The sequence below is a fragment of the Spea bombifrons genome, chromosome 8, assembly GCF_027358695.1.
Source record: "Spea bombifrons isolate aSpeBom1 chromosome 8, aSpeBom1.2.pri, whole genome shotgun sequence".
Classification (NCBI taxonomy): Eukaryota; Metazoa; Chordata; class Amphibia; order Anura; family Pelobatidae; genus Spea; species Spea bombifrons.
This window is the reverse complement of record NC_071094.1, coordinates 3,817,356-3,844,900: the sequence shown is the minus strand read 5'-3', so window position 1 is coordinate 3,844,900 and position 27,545 is coordinate 3,817,356. Positions and strand designations below refer to the sequence as shown.

The 27,545-nt window shown below is 40.9% G+C and overlaps 1 protein-coding gene and 2 pseudogenes across 1 annotated transcript; all 3 read left to right on the top strand.

Moving 5' to 3' along the window:
- The first annotated feature begins 1,811 nt into the window (after window positions 1-1,811).
- LOC128503241 (stomatin-like) lies at window positions 1,812-4,218 on the top strand (annotated as a pseudogene).
- Window positions 4,219-13,388: 9,170 nt separating this feature from the next.
- On the top strand, window positions 13,389-15,802 carry LOC128503238 (stomatin-like). The gene is given in 5 exon segments (XM_053473279.1): window positions 13,389-13,397; window positions 13,753-13,956; window positions 14,095-14,229; window positions 15,599-15,638; window positions 15,641-15,802. Coding segments are annotated over 5 exon segments (543 nt in total). The 3' UTR covers window positions 15,796-15,802.
- A 17-nt stretch (window positions 15,803-15,819) lies between these two features.
- On the top strand, window positions 15,820-27,542 carry LOC128503236 (stomatin-like; annotated as a pseudogene).
- Window positions 27,543-27,545: the final 3 nt, after the last annotated feature.

The following is a 27,545-nucleotide window of genomic DNA, read 5'->3' as shown; positions in this document are numbered from 1 at the left end:
CCCCTCCCGTCCTGTAACGGAAAAGCTGAAAAAAAAAAACGGTTAGTGATTTAAAAATAATATAAAATAAATCATTAAAATATTAATATAAATAATACAAAAAAAATTATAACGTGAGCTGTGATGTCATTGTGACATCACTGGCATGTTCAGGAGGTCCCAAGGAGGACCTCTAACCATTTCTGTGTAAAAATAATACATAAAAAATAAAAAAAAATGTAAAAAAAAATAAAATAAAATAAAACTTTAAAAAAAATATATAAAAAAATTATTAAAAAACCTTACTTCCCATTGCCCAAGCATAACATCTAGCCAGTATAACCCTCCTGCCCCCGTTCACAACCCCCAAACCCGTTAAGCCATAGGCATAAAAATTATACAAAATTGTACACCTAATAGTATGCTCCCTGGAGATGGCAAATTCTGGATAATCTATATAAATTAGGTATTTCTGAAATCAGGACACCTGAATTGATAAACTTGGAGGGGATTTTCCATCACTTTACCTAATTTTGTGAGGATTCAGAGGGAAAATGTAAAAAAAAATTAATTTATTTTTCTAATCTTCGCTAGTTTTTACTAAATTTCTCATTCTAAATTTTCAGCTAATCATCCAACTATGGTATCAAACGAAAGCTCTATCTCTCCTTGACAAAACAATATATAGTTTACATGGGTACACTATTCACAGGAAAAGAGAATCATCGCTAAACCGACATACCCCAAAAATGGCAAAATTGCTCTGGGCTTTGAGGTACCAAAAACCCCTGGGATTGAAGGGGTTAAAAGCGTATGTCTTTAATAAAAAAAAACGGACCTTAAAGAACGCACCCTGAAATAGACAGACCCGGACGGACTTATTCACCAAATTTACCCCAGAGAATTGGAATCTTAAGATTCTGGCACCATATTCCACTCTTGGAGTTACTTTGAGTTCTAACCTATATAATTTGTAGCGAGTGATATTCTTTCCACTTAATTTCTTGCCAATGAACCTGGATTAATTTCTACAAGGACCGGTGGGACAACAGCAACAAGTGGTGGTAATTATAATTGTTTTATTATTCTGAATAGAGGTGAATTTTGTCTTCTTCGTATAGAATTCCCTGTTTCTGGGAAATAGTATATTGCATTATTGTATATGGCGGCTTGTGAGACTGCAGCTTATAACCCGTGATAATAACAATAATGAAAAGGTATTTTTACCTATAGATGAAGTTTGACATTATTTGCATCTATTAGAAACTTCACTAATACTCTTAGACACAATTAAATTATTTTTAATTTGTTATATTAGTTGAACTAATATTAGAGAGATAGTGATATTTTTATTACTGCCCTGATTATTATCAATTTTTGGTTGCTGAGTGGGATGGAAATTAATTGTGTGTTAGACTCATAAAGTAGTAACTCATATTGATAACTATCGATAATATACTGTATTGAAACTGATTCAATTTGACATGTTTTAAGAATTTTGTGTTTTATATCATGCACTGTGTGACTCATATATAGATATTTTATAAATTGTGTTTAGAATAAATAATATTTTTGATTGATTATTATTGTGATATATATCTGATTTGAATTATAATTTTCGGCGATCTGAAAGGATTTAGGATCGGAGATAAAATATAGGGCATCTCCTTAAATTAGTATTGTGGATGTGGTACTACAATATTTGGTAGCGTTGTTATTTTGCATGTGTGATAAAATATTGGTTTTGCCTATTTTGTCTCCCCCCTGTGGGTGAGAATAATGCTCTCTGCCCCGATTCTGAGAATAATTCTGCTTCGTATCATCCCCGAGCAATGTCTCCTGTAAACAGACGAGGTACCCGCGCCGAAGAATCAAGGTCTCTCGAGTCTCCGGCCGATTTAATTTCTCAGAGTCAGTAAGGCTGCTTCTGTTGTTGTTGTCGGAATATATTGCATAATTTTCCAGTAACTCCCTTTCCAACCGAATAATAATAATTATTAGAATACATAACCTCTGCGTCTGGAGCGGGGGAATCGGAATCGTAAGGCGATTGGAAGTCTGTTGTCCGATAGCCGGTTGCTATGGAAACTGAAAAAACTTTTTGTATTGTTGTGTTTTTTTAATGTGATTTAGAGAAAGGAATACAATGACTTAAATGCCTTAATAAAGCAGGGTTTTTGGCTCTTCTGCTTGCAGATTCTGACGAAGGACTCTGTCACCGTTAGCGTGGATGGGGTCGTCTATTATCGGGTCCAAAATGCCACCCTGGCCGTGGCCAATATCACCAACGCCGACTCCGCCACCCGGCTTCTGGCCCAGACCACTTTGAGGAACGTGCTGGGGACCAAGAACCTGTCCCAGATCCTGTCCGACAGAGAAGAAATCGCCCATAACATGCAGGTGAGGGACCTCGACGGCCAAAAAATGCACCGTGATGGCCGACCGACCGAGACCCCCGTCCTTAAACCCGAGGTGTAGACCCCTCTTTGCCATCTTCATTAAAACTATGTTTCTATACCCAATTTCTTTTCACCCCAGTCTACCCTGGACGGTGCCACAGATGACTGGGGTATTAAGGTCGAGCGGATGGAGATTAACGACGTGAAGTTGCCCGTCCAGCTACAGAGAGCAATGGCCGCCGAAGCCGAGGCCACCCGTGAAGCCAGAGCCAAGGTAAGGTTATGGGCTAACGGCGCTCGTAGCGTCCTCGGGCGATAGTAAGTTCTCGGGATGTGATAAATATTTGTCTCCGCTTTATGAACGGGAATAGCCTTGGGGTATTAATGGGTTAAACCCGGGCCGCGCTATGTAGGTTCTTGAAATAGTCTGTTAGTACGGAATCGGTCGGTTAATCGTCTACCAAGAGACAAAACCCACTGAGCCGGATCGTCTCCCGGCGCGTCGGGCTCTCTATCCGTCTAATGCGCTAGTAAATGGAGATACCGCTGATCCCCGGCGCGTTAATCCTGTTTATTACATTTAATTTTTTTGGTTAAATTCCTGGAGATTTGTGTTTAAGTGTTTGCTGGGTATGAGGGGATCGCAGGGTTCTACAGCCCTAAAAGCCCCAATAATGTGTATGGAAGCAGCCAGCTTTATATATTAAACAGGGTAAATAAACCCCATTATTCTAAATGCCCCACTCTGTTACCCCGATACCCAGCAATAGGTAACAGAAGCGTCCGCCTGCCCCCTGTATGCCATCGCTGGTGCGTTTAAGACCCCGTCTGGAGAGGTCTCTCTGTTCCAGGTCACGAGATTAGGCGGTTATTGATAGCGGCTTCCGGGCTGGGAAGGAATCCAAGTCCTGGCCGTCCTTAAAAGGCTCCTCGGGGTCGTTGGGGGCCCCGTTGGCAGGCGGCTGTATTTTAGGAACCGGTGGAGACCCCCTCTCCCCATGCATTGTTTAAATATTTTCTCCCTCGCTGGGTCGGTCTCATCGCACGAGCAAACAGATAATTTTCATAAACGGGGCAAACCTATACACTTTGCATATTTAATTGCGTTGCAAACAAAGGAGTAGTGGATATGTGGCACTACTTGAAAGCAGAAGTGGCAGTACCATTTGAAATGCCTCTAAACCTAAGCAGTGTTTTCACGGTTAAACACCTCGTTTCCTTCTCCCGTTGCGGCTGCTGACCTCACGGGCACATTTTCTGCAACTGTTTATCCTACGTATATTAATAGAAAATCATTTTTTATTATTATTTACTACCGTACGCCCAAAAGGATAGACTTGGTGTAAAGTTCACAACGGCTACAAAAGTCGTTTTTGGGAGGGCTCTAGATAAGCAGGATAGCCTTCCAGCAGAGGTGGTAGAGGGTGATACAGTGAGGGTATTAAACATGCATGGGATAGACATACGGCTCGAAGACGAGACCAACGACTGATTAAGGTTTGAGTCTTTACAGCAGGAGAAGCGGGCAGACTAGACGGGGGCCGGATGGGGCCGATCTGCCGGCAGGTTCTGTTTCTATGGGGAAACAATCGGTAGCCACCCTGCTAGACTTCATTTTCCCTCTCTTTCTTGGCAGGTTATAGCCGCTGAAGGCGAAATGAACGCCTCCCGGGCTTTAAAAAAGCCTCTCTGGTAATCTCCGAATCGCCAGCCGCCCTGCAGCTGCGCTACCTGCAGACGCTGACCAACATCGCGGCGGAAAAGAACTCCACCATCGTCTTCCCGCTCCCCATCGACATGCTGCAGGGCATCGTCTCCGCGGGCAGGAAGTAAACCGCCGGCCACGTCGGGCACGAGATGCGAAACGCGCTGTCCCGCCCCTGCTGTTGGGCTTTGGGGCCGATCTGCCGGCAGGTTCTGTTTCTATGGGGAAACAATCGGTAGCCACCCTTCTAGACTTCATTTTCCCTCTCTTTCTTGGCAGGTTATAGCCGCCGAAGGAGAAATGAACGCCTCCCGGGCTTTAAAAAAGCCTCCCTGGTAATCTCCGAATCGCCAGCCACCCTGCAGCTGCGCTACCTGCAGACGCTGACCAACATCGCGGCAGAAAAGAACTCCACCATCGTCTTCCCGCTCCCCATCGACATGCTGCAGGGCATCGTCTCCGCGGGCAGGAAGTAAACCGCCGGCCACGTCGGGCACGAGATGCGAAACGCGCTGTCCCGCCCCTGCTGTTGGGCTTTGGGGCCGATCTGCCGGCAGGTTCTGTTTCTATGGGGAAACAATCGGTAGCCACCCTTCTAGACTTCATTTTCCCTCTCTTTCTTGGCAGGTTATAGCCGCTGAAGGAGAAATGAACGCCTCCCGGGCTTTAAAAAAGCCTCTCTGGTAATCTCCGAATCGCCAGCCGCCCTGCAGCTGCGCTACCTGCAGACGCTGACCAACATCGCGGCGGAAAAGAACTCCACAATCGCCTTCCGCTCCCCATCGACATGCTGCAGGGTATCGTCTCCGCGGGCAGGAAGTAAACCGCCGGCCACGTCGGGCACGAGATGCGAAACGCGCTGTCCCGCCCCTGCTGTTGGGGAGACGTTAGTCCTTCTCTGTTCTCTATAACCAGATTATTCTAGAAGATTTTATCATTTTAAGTGCTTTTTTTGATAAAACAAGTTGAATTTTAATGTTTTTTCCCCTTATTAGGTAAAAAAAAAAAAAATTTAAAGCCAAGATTCCCGGGTCCAGAAATACCTCAGGTTGCCCCTTTACATTTTTGTTAATTCCAAAAAAAAATTCCAATTCTTTCTCAAATAATTGCTTATTTTAGTACAAAACAGTAATTTAACAAATTCCCGTTCAGAACTATAAAAAAAAATTAAAAAAAAAATAAAAATGTTACTTCCCTGGTTAAATCTGCCAGTTTGGACCACGTTATAGCATTATCCAAAAACAGCAGGATAGTTGAACTTTTCTCGCATACAGCCAAGGGAATAAAAAAAAAATGTAAAATTACATAAAGCACTTTAATATAGAGAGAAAAAACCCTGAAATTTTGCTACAGGATTACTGTACTGCCGGCAGGTTCTGTTTCTATGGGGAAACAATCGGTAGCCACCCTTCTAGACTTCATTTTCCCTCTCTTTCTTGGCAGGTTATAGCCGCCGAAGGAGAAATGAACGCCTCCCGGGCTTTAAAAAAGCCTCCCTGGTAATCTCCGAATCGCCAGCCACCCTGCAGCTGCGCTACCTGCAGACGCTGACCAACATCGCGGCGGAAAAGAACTCCACCATCGTCTTCCCGCTCCCCATCGACATGCTGCAGGGCATCGTCTCCGCGGGCAGGAAGTAAACCGCCGGCCACGTCGGGCACGAGATGCGAAACGCAACTATAAAAAAAAATTAAAAAAAAATTAAAAATGTTACTTCCCTGGTTAAATCTGCCAGTTTGGACCACGTTATAGCATTATCCAAAAACAGCAGGATAGTTGAACTTTTCTCGCATACAGCCAAGGGAATCAAAAAAAATGTAAAATTACATAAAGCACTTTAATATAGAGAGAAAAAACCCTGAAATTTTGCTACAGGATTACTGTGATCAAAGAGACAGTTTTTATCTTAAAGGTTCGATGCCTTCCAGAAATTCTGAGCTCACCAATGGTAAAGAGAACAGTTGCTTCTGCTTTTTCAGGAAATGAAACCAAACGCTGCCCGGCCAGCCTCTGTTCCAAGCTTTATTGCTTTTAAATATTCAAAAAGTACAACTTGAATTAACGGTATAAACAAGAACAAAACTTTTTTTGGTTATTGCACTGCTCGTGAGGGGTGGGGGGTTAATGAAACTCGTCTAGCGGGTCGGAGAAGCTTTCAGGCAGTGAAGGCACTAAGAGGGAGGACGACCGAGAAGGGGCCTACGATCCGTAATCACATGTTGAGTTCGGCCAAAGCCTTCTCTAGCGGGTCAACGGCCCAGTAATCCGAGTCCCAGGCCAGGAACCAGCCCGTGAAAGTAGGAGGCTCGAACCCTTGTTTGATAACCGCCACTGGCGTCCTCTTATCTTGGCAGGGTCGCTTTCGATGTATTTGTGGGCTGAAAGACACAATAAGCGGTTAAAAAAAAAATAATGTGCGGCACTTTTCTAGGAAGTTAAAATTTATACTAGCAAAAGTGGTGGGAGGTCACTTTTTTAGAACACTATTTGAAAAATAATCTGATCCCAAGGGGTTTGAGGATTCAAAAATATCCGGCATTTGGGCATGAAAATAATGAGTTCATGGAAAAATGGAATAAGATTTTAGAGCGATCCCGAAAAAAAGGGATCTATAGAACCACTTCCCCCGAGTCTATTGACCGAAACGAGAAACAGATTCTCCCCATTCACACACTCTCCAATCAAAAAACGAAAAACCTCAAGAGATGTAGAGGCGTTAGGGGACAGGGATTCAAAGTAAACACCAAGACGATAACATCTACTAGTACAAAAAATATTATTAATCTTTCGAAGATTTCTCTGGAACCGACTGAAATTGAATTATTATCAAAAGGGCTTAAATTTGCCCCTAATCAAGGTCCGAATGGGTTTAACCTTTTTATAGATACTCAAAAGTTTTTGAGAAAGTTAACAGTGAAACGCTTTTTTCTTAAAAGGGAACATAATCATCTGGAAATTTCTAATTCCACTATGTCAGACCCATATATACATACGCCATTTAAACCCAGATCCAAATTTTACCCTGAGTATGAAAAAAGTGAACATATTAAAGTTTTTGCTGATATGCTCTTACAAGAATTTAAAAAAATTGAATCTAATAAAAATAGAAAATTTAATTTATCAAGAGAAGAACAAGAGTCACTTAAGAAACTTAAAGAAGAGAAACAGATTGTCGTTAAATCGGCTGATAAAGGTGGTGCGATAGTGATTATGGATAGGACATATTACATCCAGGAAGCAAACCGCATTCTAGATGATAAGATTACTTATCAGAAATTGACTAACAATCCTACGAATTTATTTCAAACTAAATTCATAAAGTTACTACAAGAAGGAAAAAAAGAATAAAGTCCTAAACACACAAGAATATGACTTTTTAAACATCAAGTTTCCTAAAGTGGCGGTTTTTTACTTCCTGCCAAAAATCTATAAAAACATCACATTTCCCCCAGGTAGACCCATTATTAGTGGGATTAATTCTCTTTCGAGCAATACTTCCCAATACGTTGATTATTTCTTACAACAATACGTAAGGGATGTTCCTTCATACATTCAGGATACTAAACACATCCTTGGGATTTTACGTAATATGAAATGGCAATCGGACTATTTGTGGGTAACGGTTGATGTAGCTTCTCTGTATACATCAATCCCCCACGATCGGGGCCTGGAGGCCGTAAGGAGAGTTCTCCAGAGAGATATAAATATGGATCCCCTGCAAAATGAATTTATATTGAATTGTATTGACTTTATACTTCATCATAATTTCTTTTGGTTTAACAACGATTTTTATTTACAACTCTGTGGTACCGCCATGGGGACCAGATTCGCACCGAGCTATGCCAATTTATATGTGGCAGACTGGGAGGCTAATTCCATCTGGTCTAATAACCCGTTCGGTGCGAGTCTGGTCCTCTGGCGGCGCTACATCGATGATGTATTGATTATATGGAAAGGGACACCAGAGGATCTCAATAAGTTTTTAGACTTTATAAATGACAATCAATACAATTTAAAATTTTCATCATGCATCCACCCCCAAGAAATCAATTTTCTAGATCTTACACTCTATATAGAGGAGGATATGATAAAATCTAAAACGTTCTTTAAACCAACAGATGGTAATAGTTATATTGACTATGCCAGTTGTCATCACCCACACTGGCTGCAGAATGTCCCTAAAGGACAATTCGCACGTATCCGCAGGACAATGATTTTTTAACTCAAAGCGGATTATTAATGGATAAATTTAGAGAGAGGAATTATCCAGAAGAGCTGTTACAAAAACACCTGGATTGCACAATAAAGAAAAAGAGGGATTTTTTTCTGGGAGAAAGGGAACATAAATCTAAAAAAACGTTTGATTTTGCCTTCTTAACAAAATATAATGATAAGGCGTTCGAAATTAAAAAGGCAATAAAAAAATGCTGGCCTATTTTGCATCAAGATAACGTCTTAAAAAATCACCGGTGGGAAAACAGCAACAAGTGGTGGAAATTATAATTGTTTTATTATCCTGAATAGAGGTGAATTTTGTCTTCTTCGTATAGAATTCCCTGTTTCTGGGAAATAGTATATTGCATTATTGTATATGGCGGCTTGTGAGACTGCAGCTTATAACCCGTGATAATGTAAAGGTATTTTTACCTATAGATGAAGTTTGACATTATTTGCATCTATTAGGAACTTCACTAATACTCTTAGACACAATTAAATTATTTTTAATTTGTTATATTAGTTGAACTAATATTAGAGAGATAGTGATATCTTTATGACTGCCCTGATTATTATCAATTTTTGGTTGCTGAGTGGGATGGAAATTAATTGTGTGTTAGACTCATAAAGTAGTAACTCATATTGATAACTATCGATGTTGCCATTTGAATTATTAGGATAGGATAACCGGGTATATAAGAAACTTATATATATAAAGATGGAGGCAAAACACACAGGTACTCCTTGCTTCTGTGTCTTTATTGAAACATATAAGCTGCTTCTCTTCCTGTTCAGGAGGAAGGAGGAGATAACAACATAAACTTTATTTATACTTATCTTAACTATACAATTGTATCACATAGGCTATAACACTGTGAGAGCACTTTCAGATTATATCTCAACACCCCCACTTGCTCTCAAGTGTTTAACCTTTTTATTTTTTAATATACATGACTTACATTCCAAACATATAACTTAAAAACTTTTCTAACTTGAGTTTTGTTGAAGGTTTAGTCATAACATCTGCTACCATCTTGTCTGTTGGACAATACTCAAGAACTGTCTTACCCTCACTGATTACTGATCGAATGAAGTGGTACTTGATATCAATATGTTTGCATCTCTGTCGGCAAACAGGATTCTTTGCCATGTATTCAGCTTCACATGTAGATAAAGCTACTGTGGACTGTTTCTTTGACTTCCATGCAATCAGTGGACCTTTCTTTGTTAGACTAAAGCAATATCCAGTCACACTTCTTCTATCGTTCACATCAGAGGCCCAATCAGCATCACTATACGCTTCAAGTTTCAAGTTTTCACTACACCTTCTGTAGCAAAGCTCATAGTCAATAGTACGTTTTAAATACCTCATCACATGCTTAGCTGTGGCTAAATGTTGTTCTGTTGGTTCTGATAGGTATTGTGACAGTTAACTGATTACCCAGCTTAAATCCGGTCTTGTACAGGTCATTGCATATAACAAGCGTCCTACTATCTCTCGATATCTTTTTGTATCTACCAGATCATTGTGATCATTATGGTCCAACTTCTGTTCACATGGCGTTGATCTGGGTTTGCAATCTGTCATTCCAAACTTCTCCAGAATCTTTGATATGTATCTCTTTTCGTTCATCTTTACCAAACCATCACTTTGTTCAAAATCAATACCTAGGAAATGTTTGATCCTCCCAAGGTCTTTCATCTTAAATTTTGCTGTGAGCATTTTCTTTACGTCAGTGAGTACTGTTTCTTCACTGGAGCCAATAATGAGATCATCAACCCATATTAGCAATATTACTCTCTCATGTCCAGAATGTTTGACATATACACAGTGGTCTGCTGAGTTTTGTTCAAACCCATTCTCAGTTAAATGATCATGCAGCATCTTGTTCCAATTTCTACCTGATTGTTTTAGACCATACAATGACTTGTTCAATTTTAGAACTAGTCTCTCGTTTTGTTTGGACTCTACCTCAAATCCCTCTGGTTGGTCCACGTAAACCTCACAATCAATTGGAGCATGTAGGTAGGCTGTTTTCACATCCATCTGGTGAATAAGTAAACCATACTTTGCTGCCAGTTGCATAAAAATACGTACGGATATAATGTTAGCAGTTGGAGAAAAACTTTCCTTGTAATCAATTCCCCTTATTTGACAATAACCTTTAGCAACATATCTGGCTTTGTACGTTTCTAATCCATCAACATTATTTTTCACTGCATACACCCATCGTCCCCCCACTGAACATTTACCTATTGGTAAGGTAGTCAAGGTGAAGCTGTCATTTACTTTCAATGAATCAATTTCCTCTGTCATAGCATTAGGCCAATTCTGTGACTGAGGTGAGCTCATAGCTTCTTTAAAGCTTTGTGGTACATCAAACACCTTGTAGCAATAATCAATGTTTGTTAGTATTTGATCGTCACATTCCACTTCTGAAACATAGTCCTCCAAATACTGAGGAGTTTTTCTGTCTCTTTTAGGATAACGTGTACTATGGTCATTCCCTGCTTGACCATTGTCCTTGCTCTTCAAAGTTTCTTTTTCAGAAATTTGAATCAAGTTTGGACACTCAGTTTCAGTTTGATTAATCTTTGGTATAGAGGGTACATAGTTCTCCCAATGGCATTCCGCATCATCATGTAACAAGTCAGTTTGAGTCTCTCTTTCAAAAACTCTCTTTGTGATAAACTTCACAAGTCTGTGTTTAAGGACCTTTCCAGTGTCTGGGTAAAACACTAGGTAAGAAGGACTGTTATGTCATAGCCAATGAAAATCCTTCTCTCGCATTTTGAGTCTAGTTTCTTTCTGTCATACCTGTATGCAAAACACTCTGACCCAAAAACTCTCATTTTAGAAAGATTAGGTTTTCTGCCCGTTAAAAGGTAATATGGAGTTTGTGCTAAACGGTTGTTAAAACACCTGTTTCGGATATGAGCGGCAGTCATTACTGCATATGTCCATAATTCTTTTGGTAATTTACTCTCAACTAAGAGACATCTTGCCATTTCAAATAGCGTTCTCCAATTTCTCTCAGCAGTCCCATTTTGGTGGGGTGAGTAAGGTGCTGAGGTTTCATGTCTTATGCCTCTCTTATTTAGCAGTGACTTAAAGCTACTTGCCATAAACTCTGTACCATTATCAGATCTTATACATTTTATGACTCCATACAAGGCTGTGTCAGCAATAAACCTTTCAGTGGCTAACACTGCATCACTCTTGTGTTTTAGGAAATTTACAAATATTGCACCAGAGTAATCATCAGTGAATGCTATTGTATATCTGAAACCTTCTTTAGCTGGTGGTTCTTTAGGACATGCTAAATCAGTGTGTACTAGCTCTAATATAGCTGTGGCTCTTGTATCAGATTCTCTGTTCCTGCTCTGCATCGCCTCTTCTCAGCGCCACACCAGTTGTCTTTTTTCCATCTGCAAGTTCCATTGAATGTTTCTCCGGTTTAAAAGTGTCATCAAAGCTCTTAAATTTTCTGATGTCAGTAATTATATGGGACGTTGCTCCTGTATCAACCATTAGTCCCTTTAGTTTTAACTCATCTAGTGGGTCATCTCTAATTTTAAAAGCAAATGAGTGTCTGTTGTCGGCGTCATCTGTTGCTTGTCTGACATTGTCTTTCTTTTTACGCCTGCAATTTGCATCTTTGTGTGTTGAGCTTTTGCAATAGCTACACCACAGCGATTGACCTTTATTTTTATTGTTTGAACACACTCTGGCCTTGTGTCCCTTTTGGCCGCAATTGTAACAAACAATGCTAGGATTATCTCTCTCTTTAAGTCTTGGAGTTGTGTTGCTCACTTTTAATATATTATCATTAATTGCACTGCTGCTGTATTTCTCAGTATCCTCAAAACTTCTCAATTGTGTTTTAAACTCTGCAAAAGTTACTTTTTCATCCCCTTGTGTAATGTGGATGGCAAATAGTTTAAATGATTCAGGTAAATCTTTCAAAATCATTGCAATCAACAGTCCGTCACTTAATGTTTCTCCAGCATTTCTCAGTGCTGTAATGGCTGTCTCTGCACGTATAATATAGTCAGTTACACTCTCATTTACAGCCTTCTGTAGAGATGTTAGTTCAGTATATAAACTGATTATGCGTGGCTTTCCTTTACTTGCATAATAGTCTCTCAATATTTGAAGTGCTTTTCTTCCATCATCAGCTGCTTCTCTCATAACCAGGGACAAACTTTTATCATCTAAAAATTGAATTAATTCAGCATATGCTTCTTCATTCTTACTGTTATCTTCATCCTCATCTTCAGTGTCTGCAGGCACATACAGGATGGTCTTTTTAAGATTCATTAACCTCAGATGTCCCAAGAACTTATTCTCCCAAAGTTCATAATTCTTTTCATCTCAATCAAAGCAAAGTCTGTTCCATCGGTTTCCTGCATCCTTCCTGGGCCCATAACCTGTTGCCATTTGAATTATTAGGATAGGATAACCGGGTATATAAGAAACTTATATATATAAAGATGGAGGCAAAACACACAGGTACTCCTTGCTTCTGTGTCTTTATTGAAACATATAAACTGCTTCTCTTCCTGTTCAGGAGGAAGGAGGAGATAACAACATAAACTTTATTTATACTTATCTTAACTATACAATTGTATCACATAGGCTATAGCACTGTGAAAGCACTTTCAGATTATAGCTCAACAATCGATAATATACTGTATTTGAACTGATTCAATTTGACATGTTTTAAGAATTTTGTGTTTTATATCATGCACTGTGTGACTCATATAGATATTTTATAAATTGTATTCACAATAAATAATATTTTTGATTGATTATTATTGTGATATATATCTGATTTGAATTATAATTTTCGGCGATCTGAAAGGATTTAGGATCGGAGATAAAATATAGGGCATCTCCTTAAATTAGTATTGTGGATGTGGTACTACAATATTTGGTAGCGTTGTTATTTTGCATGTGTGATAAAATATTGGTTTTGCCTATTTTGTCTCATTAATATCCCTAACATCCCGTCTGCCCCCCTGTGGGTGAGAATAATGCTCTCTGCCCCGATTCTGAGAATAATTCTGCTTCGTATCATCCCCGAGCAATGTCTCCTGTAAACAGACGAGGTACCCGCGCCGAAGAATCAAGGTCTCTCGAGTCTCCGGCCGATTTAATTTCTCAGAGTCAGTAAGGCTGCTTCTGTTGTTGTTGTCGGAATATATTGCATAATTTTCCAGTAACTCCCTTTCCAACCGAATAATAATAATTATTAGAATACATAACCTCTGCGTCTGGAGCGGGGGAATCGGAATCGTAAGGCGATTGGAAGTCTGTTGTCCGATAGCCGGTTGCTATGGAAACTGAAAAAACTTTTTGTATTGTTGTGTTTTTTTAATGTGATTTAGAGAAAGGAATACAATGACTTAAATGCCTTAATAAAGCAGGGTTTTTGGCTCTTCTGCTTGCAGATTCTGACGAAGGACTCTGTCACCGTTAGCGTGGATGGGGTTGTCTATTATCGGGTCCAAAATGCCACCCTGGCCGTGGCCAATATCACCAACGCCGACTCCGCCACCCGGCTTCTGGCCCAGACCACTTTGAGGAACGTGCTGGGGACCAAGAACCTGTCCCAGATCCTGTCCGACAGAGAAGAAATCGCCCATAACATGCAGGTGAGGGACCTCGACGGCCAAAAAATGCACCGTGATGGCCGACCGACCGAGACCCCCGTCCTTAAACCCGAGGTGTAGACCCCTCTTTGCCATCTTCATTAAAACTATGTTTCTATACCCAATTTCTTTTCACCCCAGTCTACCCTGGACGGTGCCACAGATGACTGGGGTATTAAGGTCGAGCGGATGGAGATTAACGACGTGAAGTTGCCCGTCCAGCTACAGAGAGCAATGGCCGCCGAAGCCGAGGCCACCCGTGAAGCCAGAGCCAAGGTAAGGTTATGGGCTAACGGCGCTCGTAGCGTCCTCGGGCGATAGTAAGTTCTCGGGATGTGATAAATATTTGTCTCCGCTTTATGAACGGGAATAGCCTTGGGGTATTAATGGGTTAAACCCGGGCCGCGCTATGTAGGTTCTTGAAATAGTCTGTTAGTACGGAATCGGTCGGTTAATCGTCTACCAAGAGACAAAACCCACTGAGCCGGATCGTCTCCCGGAGCGTCGGGCTCTCTATCCGTCTAATGCGCTGGTAAATGGAGATACCGCTGATCCCCGGCGCGTTAATCCTGTTTATTACATTGAATTTTTTTGGTTAAATTCCTGGAGATTTGTGTTTAAGTGTTTGCTGGGTATGAGGGGATCGCAGGGTTCTACAGCCCTAAAAGCCCCAATAATGTGTATGGAAGCAGCCAGCTTTATATATTAAACAGGGTAAATAAACCCCATTATTCTAAATGCCCCACTCTGTTACCCCGATACCCAGCAATAGGTAACAGAAGCGTCCGCCTGCCCCCTGTATGCCATCGCTGGTGCGTTTAAGACCCCGTCTGGAGAGGTCTCTCTGTTCCAGGTCACGAGATCAGGCGGTTATTGATAGCGGCTTCCGGGCTGGGAAGGAATCCAAGTCCTGGCCGTCCTTAAAAGGCTCCTCGGGGTCGTTGGGGGCCCCGTTGGCAGGCGGCTGTATTTTAGGAACCGGTGGAGACCCCCTCTCCCCATGCATTGTTTAAATATTTTCTCCCTCGCTGGGTCGGTCTCATCGCACGAGCAAACAGATAATTTTCATAAACGGGGCAAACCTATACACTTTGCATATTTAATTGCGTTGCAAACAAAGGAGTAGTGGATATGTGGCACTACTTGAAAGCAGAAGTGGCAGTACCATTTGAAATGCCTCTAAACCTAAGCAGTGTTTTCACGGTTAAACACCTCGTTTCCTTCTCCCGTTGCGGCTGCTGACCTCACGGGCACATTTTCTGCAACTGTTTATCCTACGTATATTAATAGAAAATCATTTTTTATTATTATTTACTACCGTACGCCCAAAAGGATAGACTTGGTGTAAAGTTCACAACGGCTACAAAAGTCGTTTTTGGGAGGGCTGTAGATAAGCAGGATAGCCTTCCAGCAGAGGTGGTAGAGGGTGATACAGTGAGGGTATTAAACATGCATGGGATAGACATACGGCTCCTGAATCGAAGACGAGACCAACGACTGATTAAGGTTTGAGTCTTTACAGCAGGAGAAGCGGGCAGACTAGACGGGGGCCGGATGGGGCCGATCTGCCGGCAGGTTCTGTTTCTATGGGGAAACAATCGGTAGCCACCCTGCTAGACTTCATTTTCCCTCTCTTTCTTGGCAGGTTATAGCCGCTGAAGGAGAAATGAACGCCTCCCGGGCTTTAAAAAAGCCTCTCTGGTAATCTCCGAATCGCCAGCCGCTCTGCAGCTGCGCTACCTGCAGACGCTGACCAACATCGCTGCGGAAAAGAACTCCACCATCGTCTTCCCGCTCCCCATCGACATGCTGCAGGGCATCGTCTCCGCGGGCAGGAAGTAAACCGCCGGCCACGTCGGGCACGAGATGCGAAACGCGCTGTCCCGCCCCTGCTGTTGGGCTTTGGGGCCGATCTGCCGGCAGGTTCTGTTTCTATGGGGAAACAATCGGTAGCCACCCTTCTAGACTTCATTTTCCCTCTCTTTCTTGGCAGGTTATAGCCGCCGAAGGAGAAATGAACGCCTCCCGGGCTTTAAAAAAGCCTCCCTGGTAATCTCCGAATCGCCAGCCACCCTGCAGCTGCGCTACCTGCAGACGCTGACCAACATCGCGGCGGAAAAGAACTCCACCATCGTCTTCCCGCTCCCCATCGACATGCTGCAGGGCATCGTCTCCGCGGGCAGGAAGTAAACCGCCGGCCACGTCGGGCACGAGATGCGAAACGCGCTGTCCCGCCCCTGCTGTTGGGCTTTGGGGCCGATCTGCCGGCAGGTTCTGTTTCTATGGGGAAACAATCGGTAGCCACCCTTCTAGACTTCATTTTCCCTCTCTTTCTTGGCAGGTTATAGCCGCCGAAGGAGAAATGAACGCCTCCCGGGCTTTAAAAAAGCCTCCCTGGTAATCTCTGAATCGCCAGCCGCCCTGCAGCTGCGCTACCTGCAGACGCTGACCAACATCGCGGCGGAAAAGAACTCCACCATCGCCTTCCGCTCCCCATCGACATGCTGCAGGGTATCGTCTCCGCGGGCAGGAAGTAAACCGCCGGCCACGTCGGGCACGAGATGCGAAACGCGCTGTCCCGCCCCTGCTGTTGGGGAGACGTTAGTCCTTCTCTGTTCTCTATAACCAGATTATTCTAGAAGATTTTATCATTTTAAGTGCTTTTTTTGATAAAACAAGTTGAATTTTAATGTTTTTTCCCCTTATTAGGTAAAAAAAAAAAAAAAATTTAAAGCCAAGATTCCCGGGTCCAGGAATACCTCAGGTTGCCCCTTTACATTTTTGTTAATTCCAAAAAAAATTCCAATTCTTTCTCAAATAATTGCTTATTTTAGTACAAAACAGTAATTTAACAAATTCCCGTTCAGAACTATAAAAAAAAATTAAAAAAAAATTAAAAATGTTACTTCCCTGGTTAAATCTGCCAGTTTGGACCACGTTATAGCATTATCCAAAAACAGCAGGATAGTTGAACTTTTCTCGCATACAGCCAAGGGAATAAAAAAAAATGTAAAATTACATAAAGCACTTTAATATAGAGAGAAAAAACCCTGAAATTTTGCTACAGGATTACTGTGATCAAAGAGACAGTTTTTATCTTAAAGGTTCGATGCCTTCCAGAAATTCTGAGCTCACCAATGGTAAAGAGAACAGTTGCTTCTGCTTTTTCAGGAAATGAAACCAAACGCTGCCCGGCCAGCCTCTGTTCCAAGCTTTATTGCTTTTAAATATTCAAAAAGTACAACTTGAATTAACGGTATAAACAAGAACAAAACTTTTTTTGGTTATTGCACTGCTCGTGAGTGGTGGGGGGTTAATGAAACTCGTCTAGCGGGTCGGAGAAGCTTTCAGGCAGTGAAGGCACTAAGAGGGAGGACGACCGAGAAGGGGCCTACGATCCGTAATCACGTTGAGTTCGGCCAAAGCCTTCTCTAGCGGGTCAACGGCCCAGTAATCCGAGTCCCAGGCCAGGAACCAGCCCGTGAAAGTAGGAGACTCGAACCCTTGTTTGATAACCGCCACTGGCGTCCTCTTATCTTGGCAGGGTCGCTTTCGATGTATTTGTGGGCTGAAAGACACAATAAGCGGTTAAAAAAAAAATAATGTGCGGCACTTTTCTAGGAAGTTAAAATTTATACTAGCAAAAGTGGTGGGAGGTCACTTTTTTAGAACACTATTTGAAAAATAATCTGATCCCAAGGGGTCAAAAATATCCGGCATTTGGGCATGAAAATAATGAGTTCATGGAAAAATGGAATAAGATTTTAGAGACATGCTCGGTTCAACTTATGAAAGCTCTGATAGAAGTACAACAACAGAACCTCGAGGAGATAGAAAGAAACATTAAACAAACTGAGGAGGAAGTCTATAAACATTTTAGTGTTTCAGAAATCGAAAAGAATAATGAGACCTTAAAAATGAAAATATTAAAAATAGAGGAATCTATTATTAATAATAAGAAGAAAAAATTACAAAGAGATAAGGATGATTATCTTAAAGGTACACATAAAATAGTTCCAAAAATAAATAATTTTTTTGGACATAAGGGGCAGACACAATTGTATAAAAAGCCACATGAAAATAAAAATACCAGATTTCGTTATAATAGTTACGAAAATAAAAATAGAAACACTAAGTTTCACCATAACACTCATAATAAAGATGAAAGAAATTTGAAAGCACATCATGCAAGTGGTAACCAACATCATTCAGCCAAAATGCAGAGTAAACCACTTTACTCAGCTATAGCTAATACAGGTCATCAGTATAATCCCGATAAATCTTCGGGATCTGATAACCCCCAAGATCCTAAGAACTCTTTCTTAGACAGGGAGCGATCCCGAAAAAAAGGGATCTATAGAACCACTTCCCCCGAGTCTATTGACCGAAACGAGAAACAGATTCTCCCCATTCACACACTCTCCAATCAAAAAACGAAAAACCTCAAGAGATGTAGAGGCGTTAGGGGACAGGGATTCAGAGTAAACACCAAGACGATAACATCTACTAGTACAAAAAATATTATTAATCTTTCGAAGATTTCTCTGGAACCGACTGAAATTGAATTATTATCAAAAGGGCTTAAATTTGCCCCTAATCAAGGTCCGAATGGGTTTAACCTTTTTATAGATACTCAAAAGTTTTTGAGAAAGTTAACAGTGAAACGCTTTTTTCTTAAAAGGGAACATAATCATCTGGAAATTTCTAATTCCACTATGTCAGACCCATATATATATACGCCATTTAAACCCAGATCCAAATTTTACCCTGAGTATGAAAAAAGTGAACATATTAAAGTTTTTGCTGATATGCTCTTACAAGAATTTAAAAAAATTGAATCTAATAAAAATAGAAAATTTAATTTATCAAGAGAAGAACAAGAGTCACTTAAGAAACTTAAAGAAGAGAAACAGATTGTCGTTAAATCGGCTGATAAAGGTGGTGCGATAGTGATTATGGATAGGACATATTACATCCAGGAAGCAAACCGCATTCTAGATGATAAGATTACTTATCAGAAATTGACTAACAATCCTACGAATTTATTTCAAACTAAATTCATAAAGTTACTACAAGAAGGAAAAAAGAATAAAGTCCTAAACACACAAGAATATGACTTTTTAAACATCAAGTTTCCTAAAGTGGCGGTTTTTTACTTCCTGCCAAAAATCCATAAAAACATCACATTTCCCCCAGGTAGACCCATTATTAGTGGGATTAATTCTCTTTCGAGCAATACTTCCCAATACGTTGATTATTTCTTACAACAATACGTAAGGGATGTTCCTTCATACATTCAGGATACTAAACACATCCTTGGGATTTTACGTAATATGAAATGGCAATCGGACTATTTGTGGGTAACGGTTGATGTAGCTTCTCTGTATACATCAATCCCCCACGATCGGGGCCTGGAGGCCGTAAGGAGAGTTCTCCAGAGAGATATAAATATGGATCCCTTGCAAAATGAATTTATATTGAATTGTATTGACTTTATACTTCATCATAATTTCTTTTGGTTTAACAACGATTTTTATTTACAACTCTGTGGTACCGCCATGGGGACCAGATTCGCACCGAGCTATGCCAATTTATATGTGGCAGACTGGGAGGCTAATTCCATCTGGTCTAATAACCCGATCGGTGCGAGTCTGGTCCTCTGGCGGCGCTACATCGATGATGTATTGATTATATGGAAAGGGACACCAGAGGATCTCAATAAGTTTTTAGACTTTATAAATGACAATCAATACAATTTAAAATTTTCATCATGCATCCACCCCCAAGAAATCAATTTTCTAGATCTTACACTCTATATAGAGGAGGATATGATAAAATCTAAAACGTTCTTTAAACCAAGAGATGGTAATAGTTATATTGACTATGCCAGTTGTCATCACCCACACTGGCTGCAGAATGTCCCTAAAGGACAATTCGCACGTATCCGCAGGAATTGCACTAAGGACAATGATTTTTTAACTCAAAGCGGATTATTAATGGATAAATTTAGAGAGAGGAATTATCCAGAAGAGCTGTTACAAAAACACCTGGATTGCACAATAAAGAAAAAGAGGGATTTTTTTCTGGGAGAAAGGGAACATAAATCTAAAAAAACGTTTGATTTTGCCTTCTTAACAAAATATAATGATAAGGCGTTCGAAATTAAAAAGGCAATAAAAAAATGCTGGCCTATTTTGCATCAAGATAACGTCTTAAAAAATCACCGGTGGGAAAACAGCAACAAGTGGTGGAAATTATAATTGTTTTATTATCCTGAATAGAGGTGAATTTTGTCTTCTTCGTATAGAATTCCCTGTTTCTGGGAAATAGTATATTGCATTATTGTATATGGCGGCTTGTGAGACTGCAGCTTATAACCCGTGATAATGTAAAGGTATTTTTACCTATAGATGAAGTTTGACATTATTTGCATCTATTAGGAACTTCACTAATACTCTTAGACACAATTAAATTATTTTTAATTTGTTATATTAGTTGAACTAATATTAGAGAGATAGTGATATCTTTATGACTGCCCTGATTATTATCAATTTTTGGTTGCTGAGTGGGATGGAAATTAATTGTGTGTTAGACTCATAAAGTAGTAACTCATATTGATAACTATCGATGTTGCCATTTGAATTATTAGGATAGGATAACCGGGTATATAAGAAACTTATATATATAAAGATGGAGGCAAAACACACAGGTACTCCTTGCTTCTGTGTCTTTATTGAAACATATAAGCTGCTTCTCTTCCTGTTCAGGAGGAAGGAGGAGATAACAACATAAACTTTATTTATACTTATCTTAACTATACAATTGTATCACATAGGCTATAACACTGTGAGAGCACTTTCAGATTATATCTCAACACCCCCACTTGCTCTCAAGTGTTTAACCTTTTTATTTTTTAATATACATGACTTACATTCCAAACATATAACTTAAAAACTTTTCTAACTTGAGTTTTGTTGAAGGTTTAGTCATAACATCTGCTACCATCTTGTCTGTTGGACAATACTCAAGAACTGTCTTACCCTCACTGATTACTGATCGAATGAAGTGGTACTTGATATCAATATGTTTGCATCTCTGTCGGCAAACAGGATTCTTTGAAAGAGCTATTGAACCTTGATTGTCACCAAAAATTGTTACTGGTTCATTGTGATAACCATTGTCCATTCCCTTGAGTAACTGCACAAGGTACAGACTTTCCTGCGTGGTTGCAGCCAATGCCATGTATTCAGCTTCACATGTAGATAAAGCTACTGTGGACTGTTTCTTTGACTTCCATGCAATCAGTGGACCTTTCTTTGTTAGACTAAAGCAATATCCAGTCACACTTCTTCTATCGTTCACATCAGAGGCCCAATCAGCATCACTATACGCTTCAAGTTTTCACTACACCTTCTGTAGCAAAGCTCATAGTCAATAGTACGTTTTAAATACCTCATCACATGCTTAGCTGTGGCTAAATGTTGTTCTGTTGGTTCTGATAGGTATTGTGACAGTTAACTGATTACCCAGCTTAAATCCGGTCTTGTACAGGTCATTGCATATAACAAGCTTCCTACTATCTCTCGATATCTTTTTGTATCTACCAGATCATTGTGATCATTATGGTCCAACTTCTGTTCACATGGCGTTGATCTGGGTTTGCAATCTGTCATTCCAAACTTCTCCAGAATCTTTGATATGTATCTCTTTTCGTTCATCTTTACCAAACCATCACTTTGTTCAAAATCAATACCTAGGAAATGTTTGATCCTCCCAAGGTCTTTCATCTTAAATTTTGCTGTGAGCATTTTCTTTACGTCAGTGAGTACTGTTTCTTCACTGGAGCCAATAATGAGATCATCAACCCATATTAGCAATATTACTCTCTCATGTCCAGAATGTTTGACATATACACAGTGGTCTGCTGAGTTTTGTTCAAACCCATTCTCAGTTAAATGATCATGCAGCATCTTGTTCCAATTTCTACCTGATTGTTTTAGACCATACAATGACTTGTTCAATTTTAGAACTAGTCTCTCGTTTTGTTTGGACTCTACCTCAAATCCCTCTGGTTGGTCCACGTAAACCTCACAATCAATTGGAGCATGTAGGTAGGCTGTTTTCACATCCATCTGGTGAATAAGTAAACCATACTTTGCTGCCAGTTGCATAAAAATACGTACGGATATAATGTTAGCAGTTGGAGAAAAACTTTCCTTGTAATCAATTCCCCTTATTTGACAATAACCTTTAGCAACATATCTGGCTTTGTACGTTTCTAATCCATCAACATTATTTTTCACTGCATACACCCATCGTCCCCCCACTGAACATTTACCTATTGGTAAGGTAGTCAAGGTGAAGCTGTCATTTACTTTCAATGAATCAATTTCCTCTGTCATAGCATTAGGCCAATTCTGTGACTGAGGTGAGCTCATAGCTTCTTTAAAGCTTTGTGGTACATCAAACACCTTGTAGCAATAATCAATGTTTGTTAGTATTTGATCGTCACATTCCACTTCTGAAACATAGTCCTCCAAATACTGAGGAGTTTTTCTGTCTCTTTTAGGATAACGTGTACTATGGTCATTCCCTGCTTGACCATTGTCCTTGCTCTTCAAAGTTTCTTTTTCAGAAATTTGAATCAAGTTTGGACACTCAGTTTCAGTTTGATTAATCTTTGGTATAGAGGGTACATAGTTCTCCCAATGGCATTCCGCATCATCATGTAACAAGTCAGTTTGAGTCTCTCTTTCAAAAACTCTCTTTGTGATAAACTTCACAAGTCTGTGTTTAAGGACCTTTCCAGTGTCTGGGTAAAACACTAGGTAAGAAGGACTGTTATGTCATAGCCAATGAAAATCCCTCTCTCGCATTTTGAGTCTAGTTTCTTTCTGTCATACCTGTATGCAAAACACTCTGACCCAAAAACTCTCATTTTAGAAAGATTAGGTTTTCTGCCCGTTAAAAGGTAATATGGAGTTTGTGCTAAACGGTTGTTAAAACACCTGTTTCGGATATGAGCGGCAGTCATTACTGCATATGTCCATAATTCTTTTGGTAATTTACTCTCAACTAAGAGACATCTTGCCATTTCAAATAGCGTTCTCCAATTTCTCTCAGCAGTCCCATTTTGGTGGGGTGAGTAAGGTGCTGAGGTTTCATGTCTTATGCCTCTCTTATTTAGCAGTGACTTAAAGCTACTTGCCATAAACTCTGTACCATTATCAGATCTTATACATTTTATGACTCCATACAAGGCTGTGTCAGCAATAAACCTTTCAGTGGCTAACACTGCATCACTCTTGTGTTTTAGGAAATTTACAAATATTGCACCAGAGTAATCATCAGTGAATGCTATTGTATATCTGAAACCTTCTTTAGCTGGTGGTTCTTTAGGACATGCTAAATCAGTGTGTACTAGCTCTAATATAGCTGTGGCTCTTGTATCAGATTCTCTGTTCCTGCTCTGCATCGCCTCTTCTCAGCGCCACACCAGTTGTCTTTTTTCCATCTGCAAGTTCCATTGAATGTTTCTCCGGTTTAAAAGTGTCATCAAAGCTCTTAAATTTTCTGATGTCAGTAATTATATGGGACGTTGCTCCTGTATCAACCATTAGTCCCTTTAGTTTTAACTCATCTAGTGGGTCATCTCTAATTTTAAAAGCAAATGAGTGTCTGTTGTCGGCGTCATCTGTTGCTTGTCTGACATTGTCTTTCTTTTTACGCCTGCAATTTGCATCTTTGTGTGTTGAGCTTTTGCAATAGCTACACCACAGCGATTGACCTTTATTTTTATTGTTTGAACACACTCTGGCCTTGTGTCCCTTTTGGCCGCAATTGTAACAAACAATGCTAGGATTATCTCTCTCTTTAAGTCTTGGAGTTGTGTTGCTCACTTTTAATATATTATCATTAATTGCACTGCTGCTGTATTTCTCAGTATCCTCAAAACTTCTCAATTGTGTTTTAAACTCTGCAAAAGTTACTTTTTCATCCCCTTGTGTAATGTGGATGGCAAATAGTTTAAATGATTCAGGTAAATCTTTCAAAATCATTGCAATCAACAGTCCGTCACTTAATGTTTCTCCAGCATTTCTCAGTGCTGTAATGGCTGTCTCTGCACGTATAATATAGTCAGTTACACTCTCATTTACAGCCTTCTGTAGAGATGTTAGTTCAGTATATAAACTGATTATGCGTGGCTTTCCTTTACTTGCATAATAGTCTCTCAATATTTGAAGTGCTTTTCTTCCATCATCAGCTGCTTCTCTCATAACCAGGGACAAACTTTTATCATCTAAAAATTGAATTAATTCAGCATATGCTTCTTCATTCTTACTGTTATCTTCATCCTCATCTTCAGTGTCTGCAGGCACATACAGGATGGTCTTTTTAAGATTCATTAACCTCAGATGTCCCAAGAACTTATTCTCCCAAAGTTCATAATTCTTTTCATCTCAATCAAAGCAAAGTCTGTTCCATCGGTTTCCTGCATCCTTCCTGGGCCCATAACCTGTTGCCATTTGAATTATTAGGATAGGATAACCGGGTATATAAGAAACTTATATATATAAAGATGGAGGCAAAACACACAGGTACTCCTTGCTTCTGTGTCTTTATTGAAACATATAAACTGCTTCTCTTCCTGTTCAGGAGGAAGGAGGAGATAACAACATAAACTTTATTTATACTTATCTTAACTATACAATTGTATCACATAGGCTATAGCACTGTGAAAGCACTTTCAGATTATAGCTCAACAATCGATAATATACTGTATTTGAACTGATTCAATTTGACATGTTTTAAGAATTTTGTGTTTTATATCATGCACTGTGTGACTCATATAGATATTTTATAAATTGTATTCACAATAAATAATATTTTTGATTGATTATTATTGTGATATATATCTGATTTGAATTATAATTTTCGGCGATCTGAAAGGATTTAGGATCGGAGATAAAATATAGGGCATCTCCTTAAATTAGTATTGTGGATGTGGTACTACAATATTTGGTAGCGTTGTTATTTTGCATGTGTGATAAAATATTGGTTTTGCCTATTTTGTCTCATTAATATCCCTAACATCCCGTCTGCCCCCCTGTGGGTGAGAATAATGCTCTCTGCCCCGATTCTGAGAATAATTCTGCTTCGTATCATCCCCGAGCAATGTCTCCTGTAAACAGACGAGGTACCCGCGCCGAAGAATCAAGGTCTCTCGAGTCTCCGGCCGATTTAATTTCTCAGAGTCAGTAAGGCTGCTTCTGTTGTTGTTGTCGGAATATATTGCATAATTTTCCAGTAACTCCCTTTCCAACCGAATAATAATAATTATTAGAATACATAACCTCTGCGTCTGGAGCGGGGGAATCGGAATCGTAAGGCGATTGGAAGTCTGTTGTCCGATAGCCGGTTGCTATGGAAACTGAAAAAACTTTTTGTATTGTTGTGTTTTTTTAATGTGATTTAGAGAAAGGAATACAATGACTTAAATGCCTTAATAAAGCAGGGTTTTTGGCTCTTCTGCTTGCAGATTCTGACGAAGGACTCTGTCACCGTTAGCGTGGATGGGGTTGTCTATTATCGGGTCCAAAATGCCACCCTGGCCGTGGCCAATATCACCAACGCCGACTCCGCCACCCGGCTTCTGGCCCAGACCACTTTGAGGAACGTGCTGGGGACCAAGAACCTGTCCCAGATCCTGTCCGACAGAGAAGAAATCGCCCATAACATGCAGGTGAGGGACCTCGACGGCCAAAAAATGCACCGTGATGGCCGACCGACCGAGACCCCCGTCCTTAAACCCGAGGTGTAGACCCCTCTTTGCCATCTTCATTAAAACTATGTTTCTATACCCAATTTCTTTTCACCCCAGTCTACCCTGGACGGTGCCACAGATGACTGGGGTATTAAGGTCGAGCGGATGGAGATTAACGACGTGAAGTTGCCCGTCCAGCTACAGAGAGCAATGGCCGCCGAAGCCGAGGCCACCCGTGAAGCCAGAGCCAAGGTAAGGTTATGGGCTAACGGCGCTCGTAGCGTCCTCGGGCGATAGTAAGTTCTCGGGATGTGATAAATATTTGTCTCCGCTTTATGAACGGGAATAGCCTTGGGGTATTAATGGGTTAAACCCGGGCCGCGCTATGTAGGTTCTTGAAATAGTCTGTTAGTACGGAATCGGTCGGTTAATCGTCTACCAAGAGACAAAACCCACTGAGCCGGATCGTCTCCCGGAGCGTCGGGCTCTCTATCCGTCTAATGCGCTGGTAAATGGAGATACCGCTGATCCCCGGCGCGTTAATCCTGTTTATTACATTGAATTTTTTTGGTTAAATTCCTGGAGATTTGTGTTTAAGTGTTTGCTGGGTATGAGGGGATCGCAGGGTTCTACAGCCCTAAAAGCCCCAATAATGTGTATGGAAGCAGCCAGCTTTATATATTAAACAGGGTAAATAAACCCCATTATTCTAAATGCCCCACTCTGTTACCCCGATACCCAGCAATAGGTAACAGAAGCGTCCGCCTGCCCCCTGTATGCCATCGCTGGTGCGTTTAAGACCCCGTCTGGAGAGGTCTCTCTGTTCCAGGTCACGAGATCAGGCGGTTATTGATAGCGGCTTCCGGGCTGGGAAGGAATCCAAGTCCTGGCCGTCCTTAAAAGGCTCCTCGGGGTCGTTGGGGGCCCCGTTGGCAGGCGGCTGTATTTTAGGAACCGGTGGAGACCCCCTCTCCCCATGCATTGTTTAAATATTTTCTCCCTCGCTGGGTCGGTCTCATCGCACGAGCAAACAGATAATTTTCATAAACGGGGCAAACCTATACACTTTGCATATTTAATTGCGTTGCAAACAAAGGAGTAGTGGATATGTGGCACTACTTGAAAGCAGAAGTGGCAGTACCATTTGAAATGCCTCTAAACCTAAGCAGTGTTTTCACGGTTAAACACCTCGTTTCCTTCTCCCGTTGCGGCTGCTGACCTCACGGGCACATTTTCTGCAACTGTTTATCCTACGTATATTAATAGAAAATCATTTTTTATTATTATTTACTACCGTACGCCCAAAAGGATAGACTTGGTGTAAAGTTCACAACGGCTACAAAAGTCGTTTTTGGGAGGGCTGTAGATAAGCAGGATAGCCTTCCAGCAGAGGTGGTAGAGGGTGATACAGTGAGGGTATTAAACATGCATGGGATAGACATACGGCTCCTGAATCGAAGACGAGACCAACGACTGATTAAGGTTTGAGTCTTTACAGCAGGAGAAGCGGGCAGACTAGACGGGGGCCGGATGGGGCCGATCTGCCGGCAGGTTCTGTTTCTATGGGGAAACAATCGGTAGCCACCCTGCTAGACTTCATTTTCCCTCTCTTTCTTGGCAGGTTATAGCCGCTGAAGGAGAAATGAACGCCTCCCGGGCTTTAAAAAAGCCTCTCTGGTAATCTCCGAATCGCCAGCCGCTCTGCAGCTGCGCTACCTGCAGACGCTGACCAACATCGCTGCGGAAAAGAACTCCACCATCGTCTTCCCGCTCCCCATCGACATGCTGCAGGGCATCGTCTCCGCGGGCAGGAAGTAAACCGCCGGCC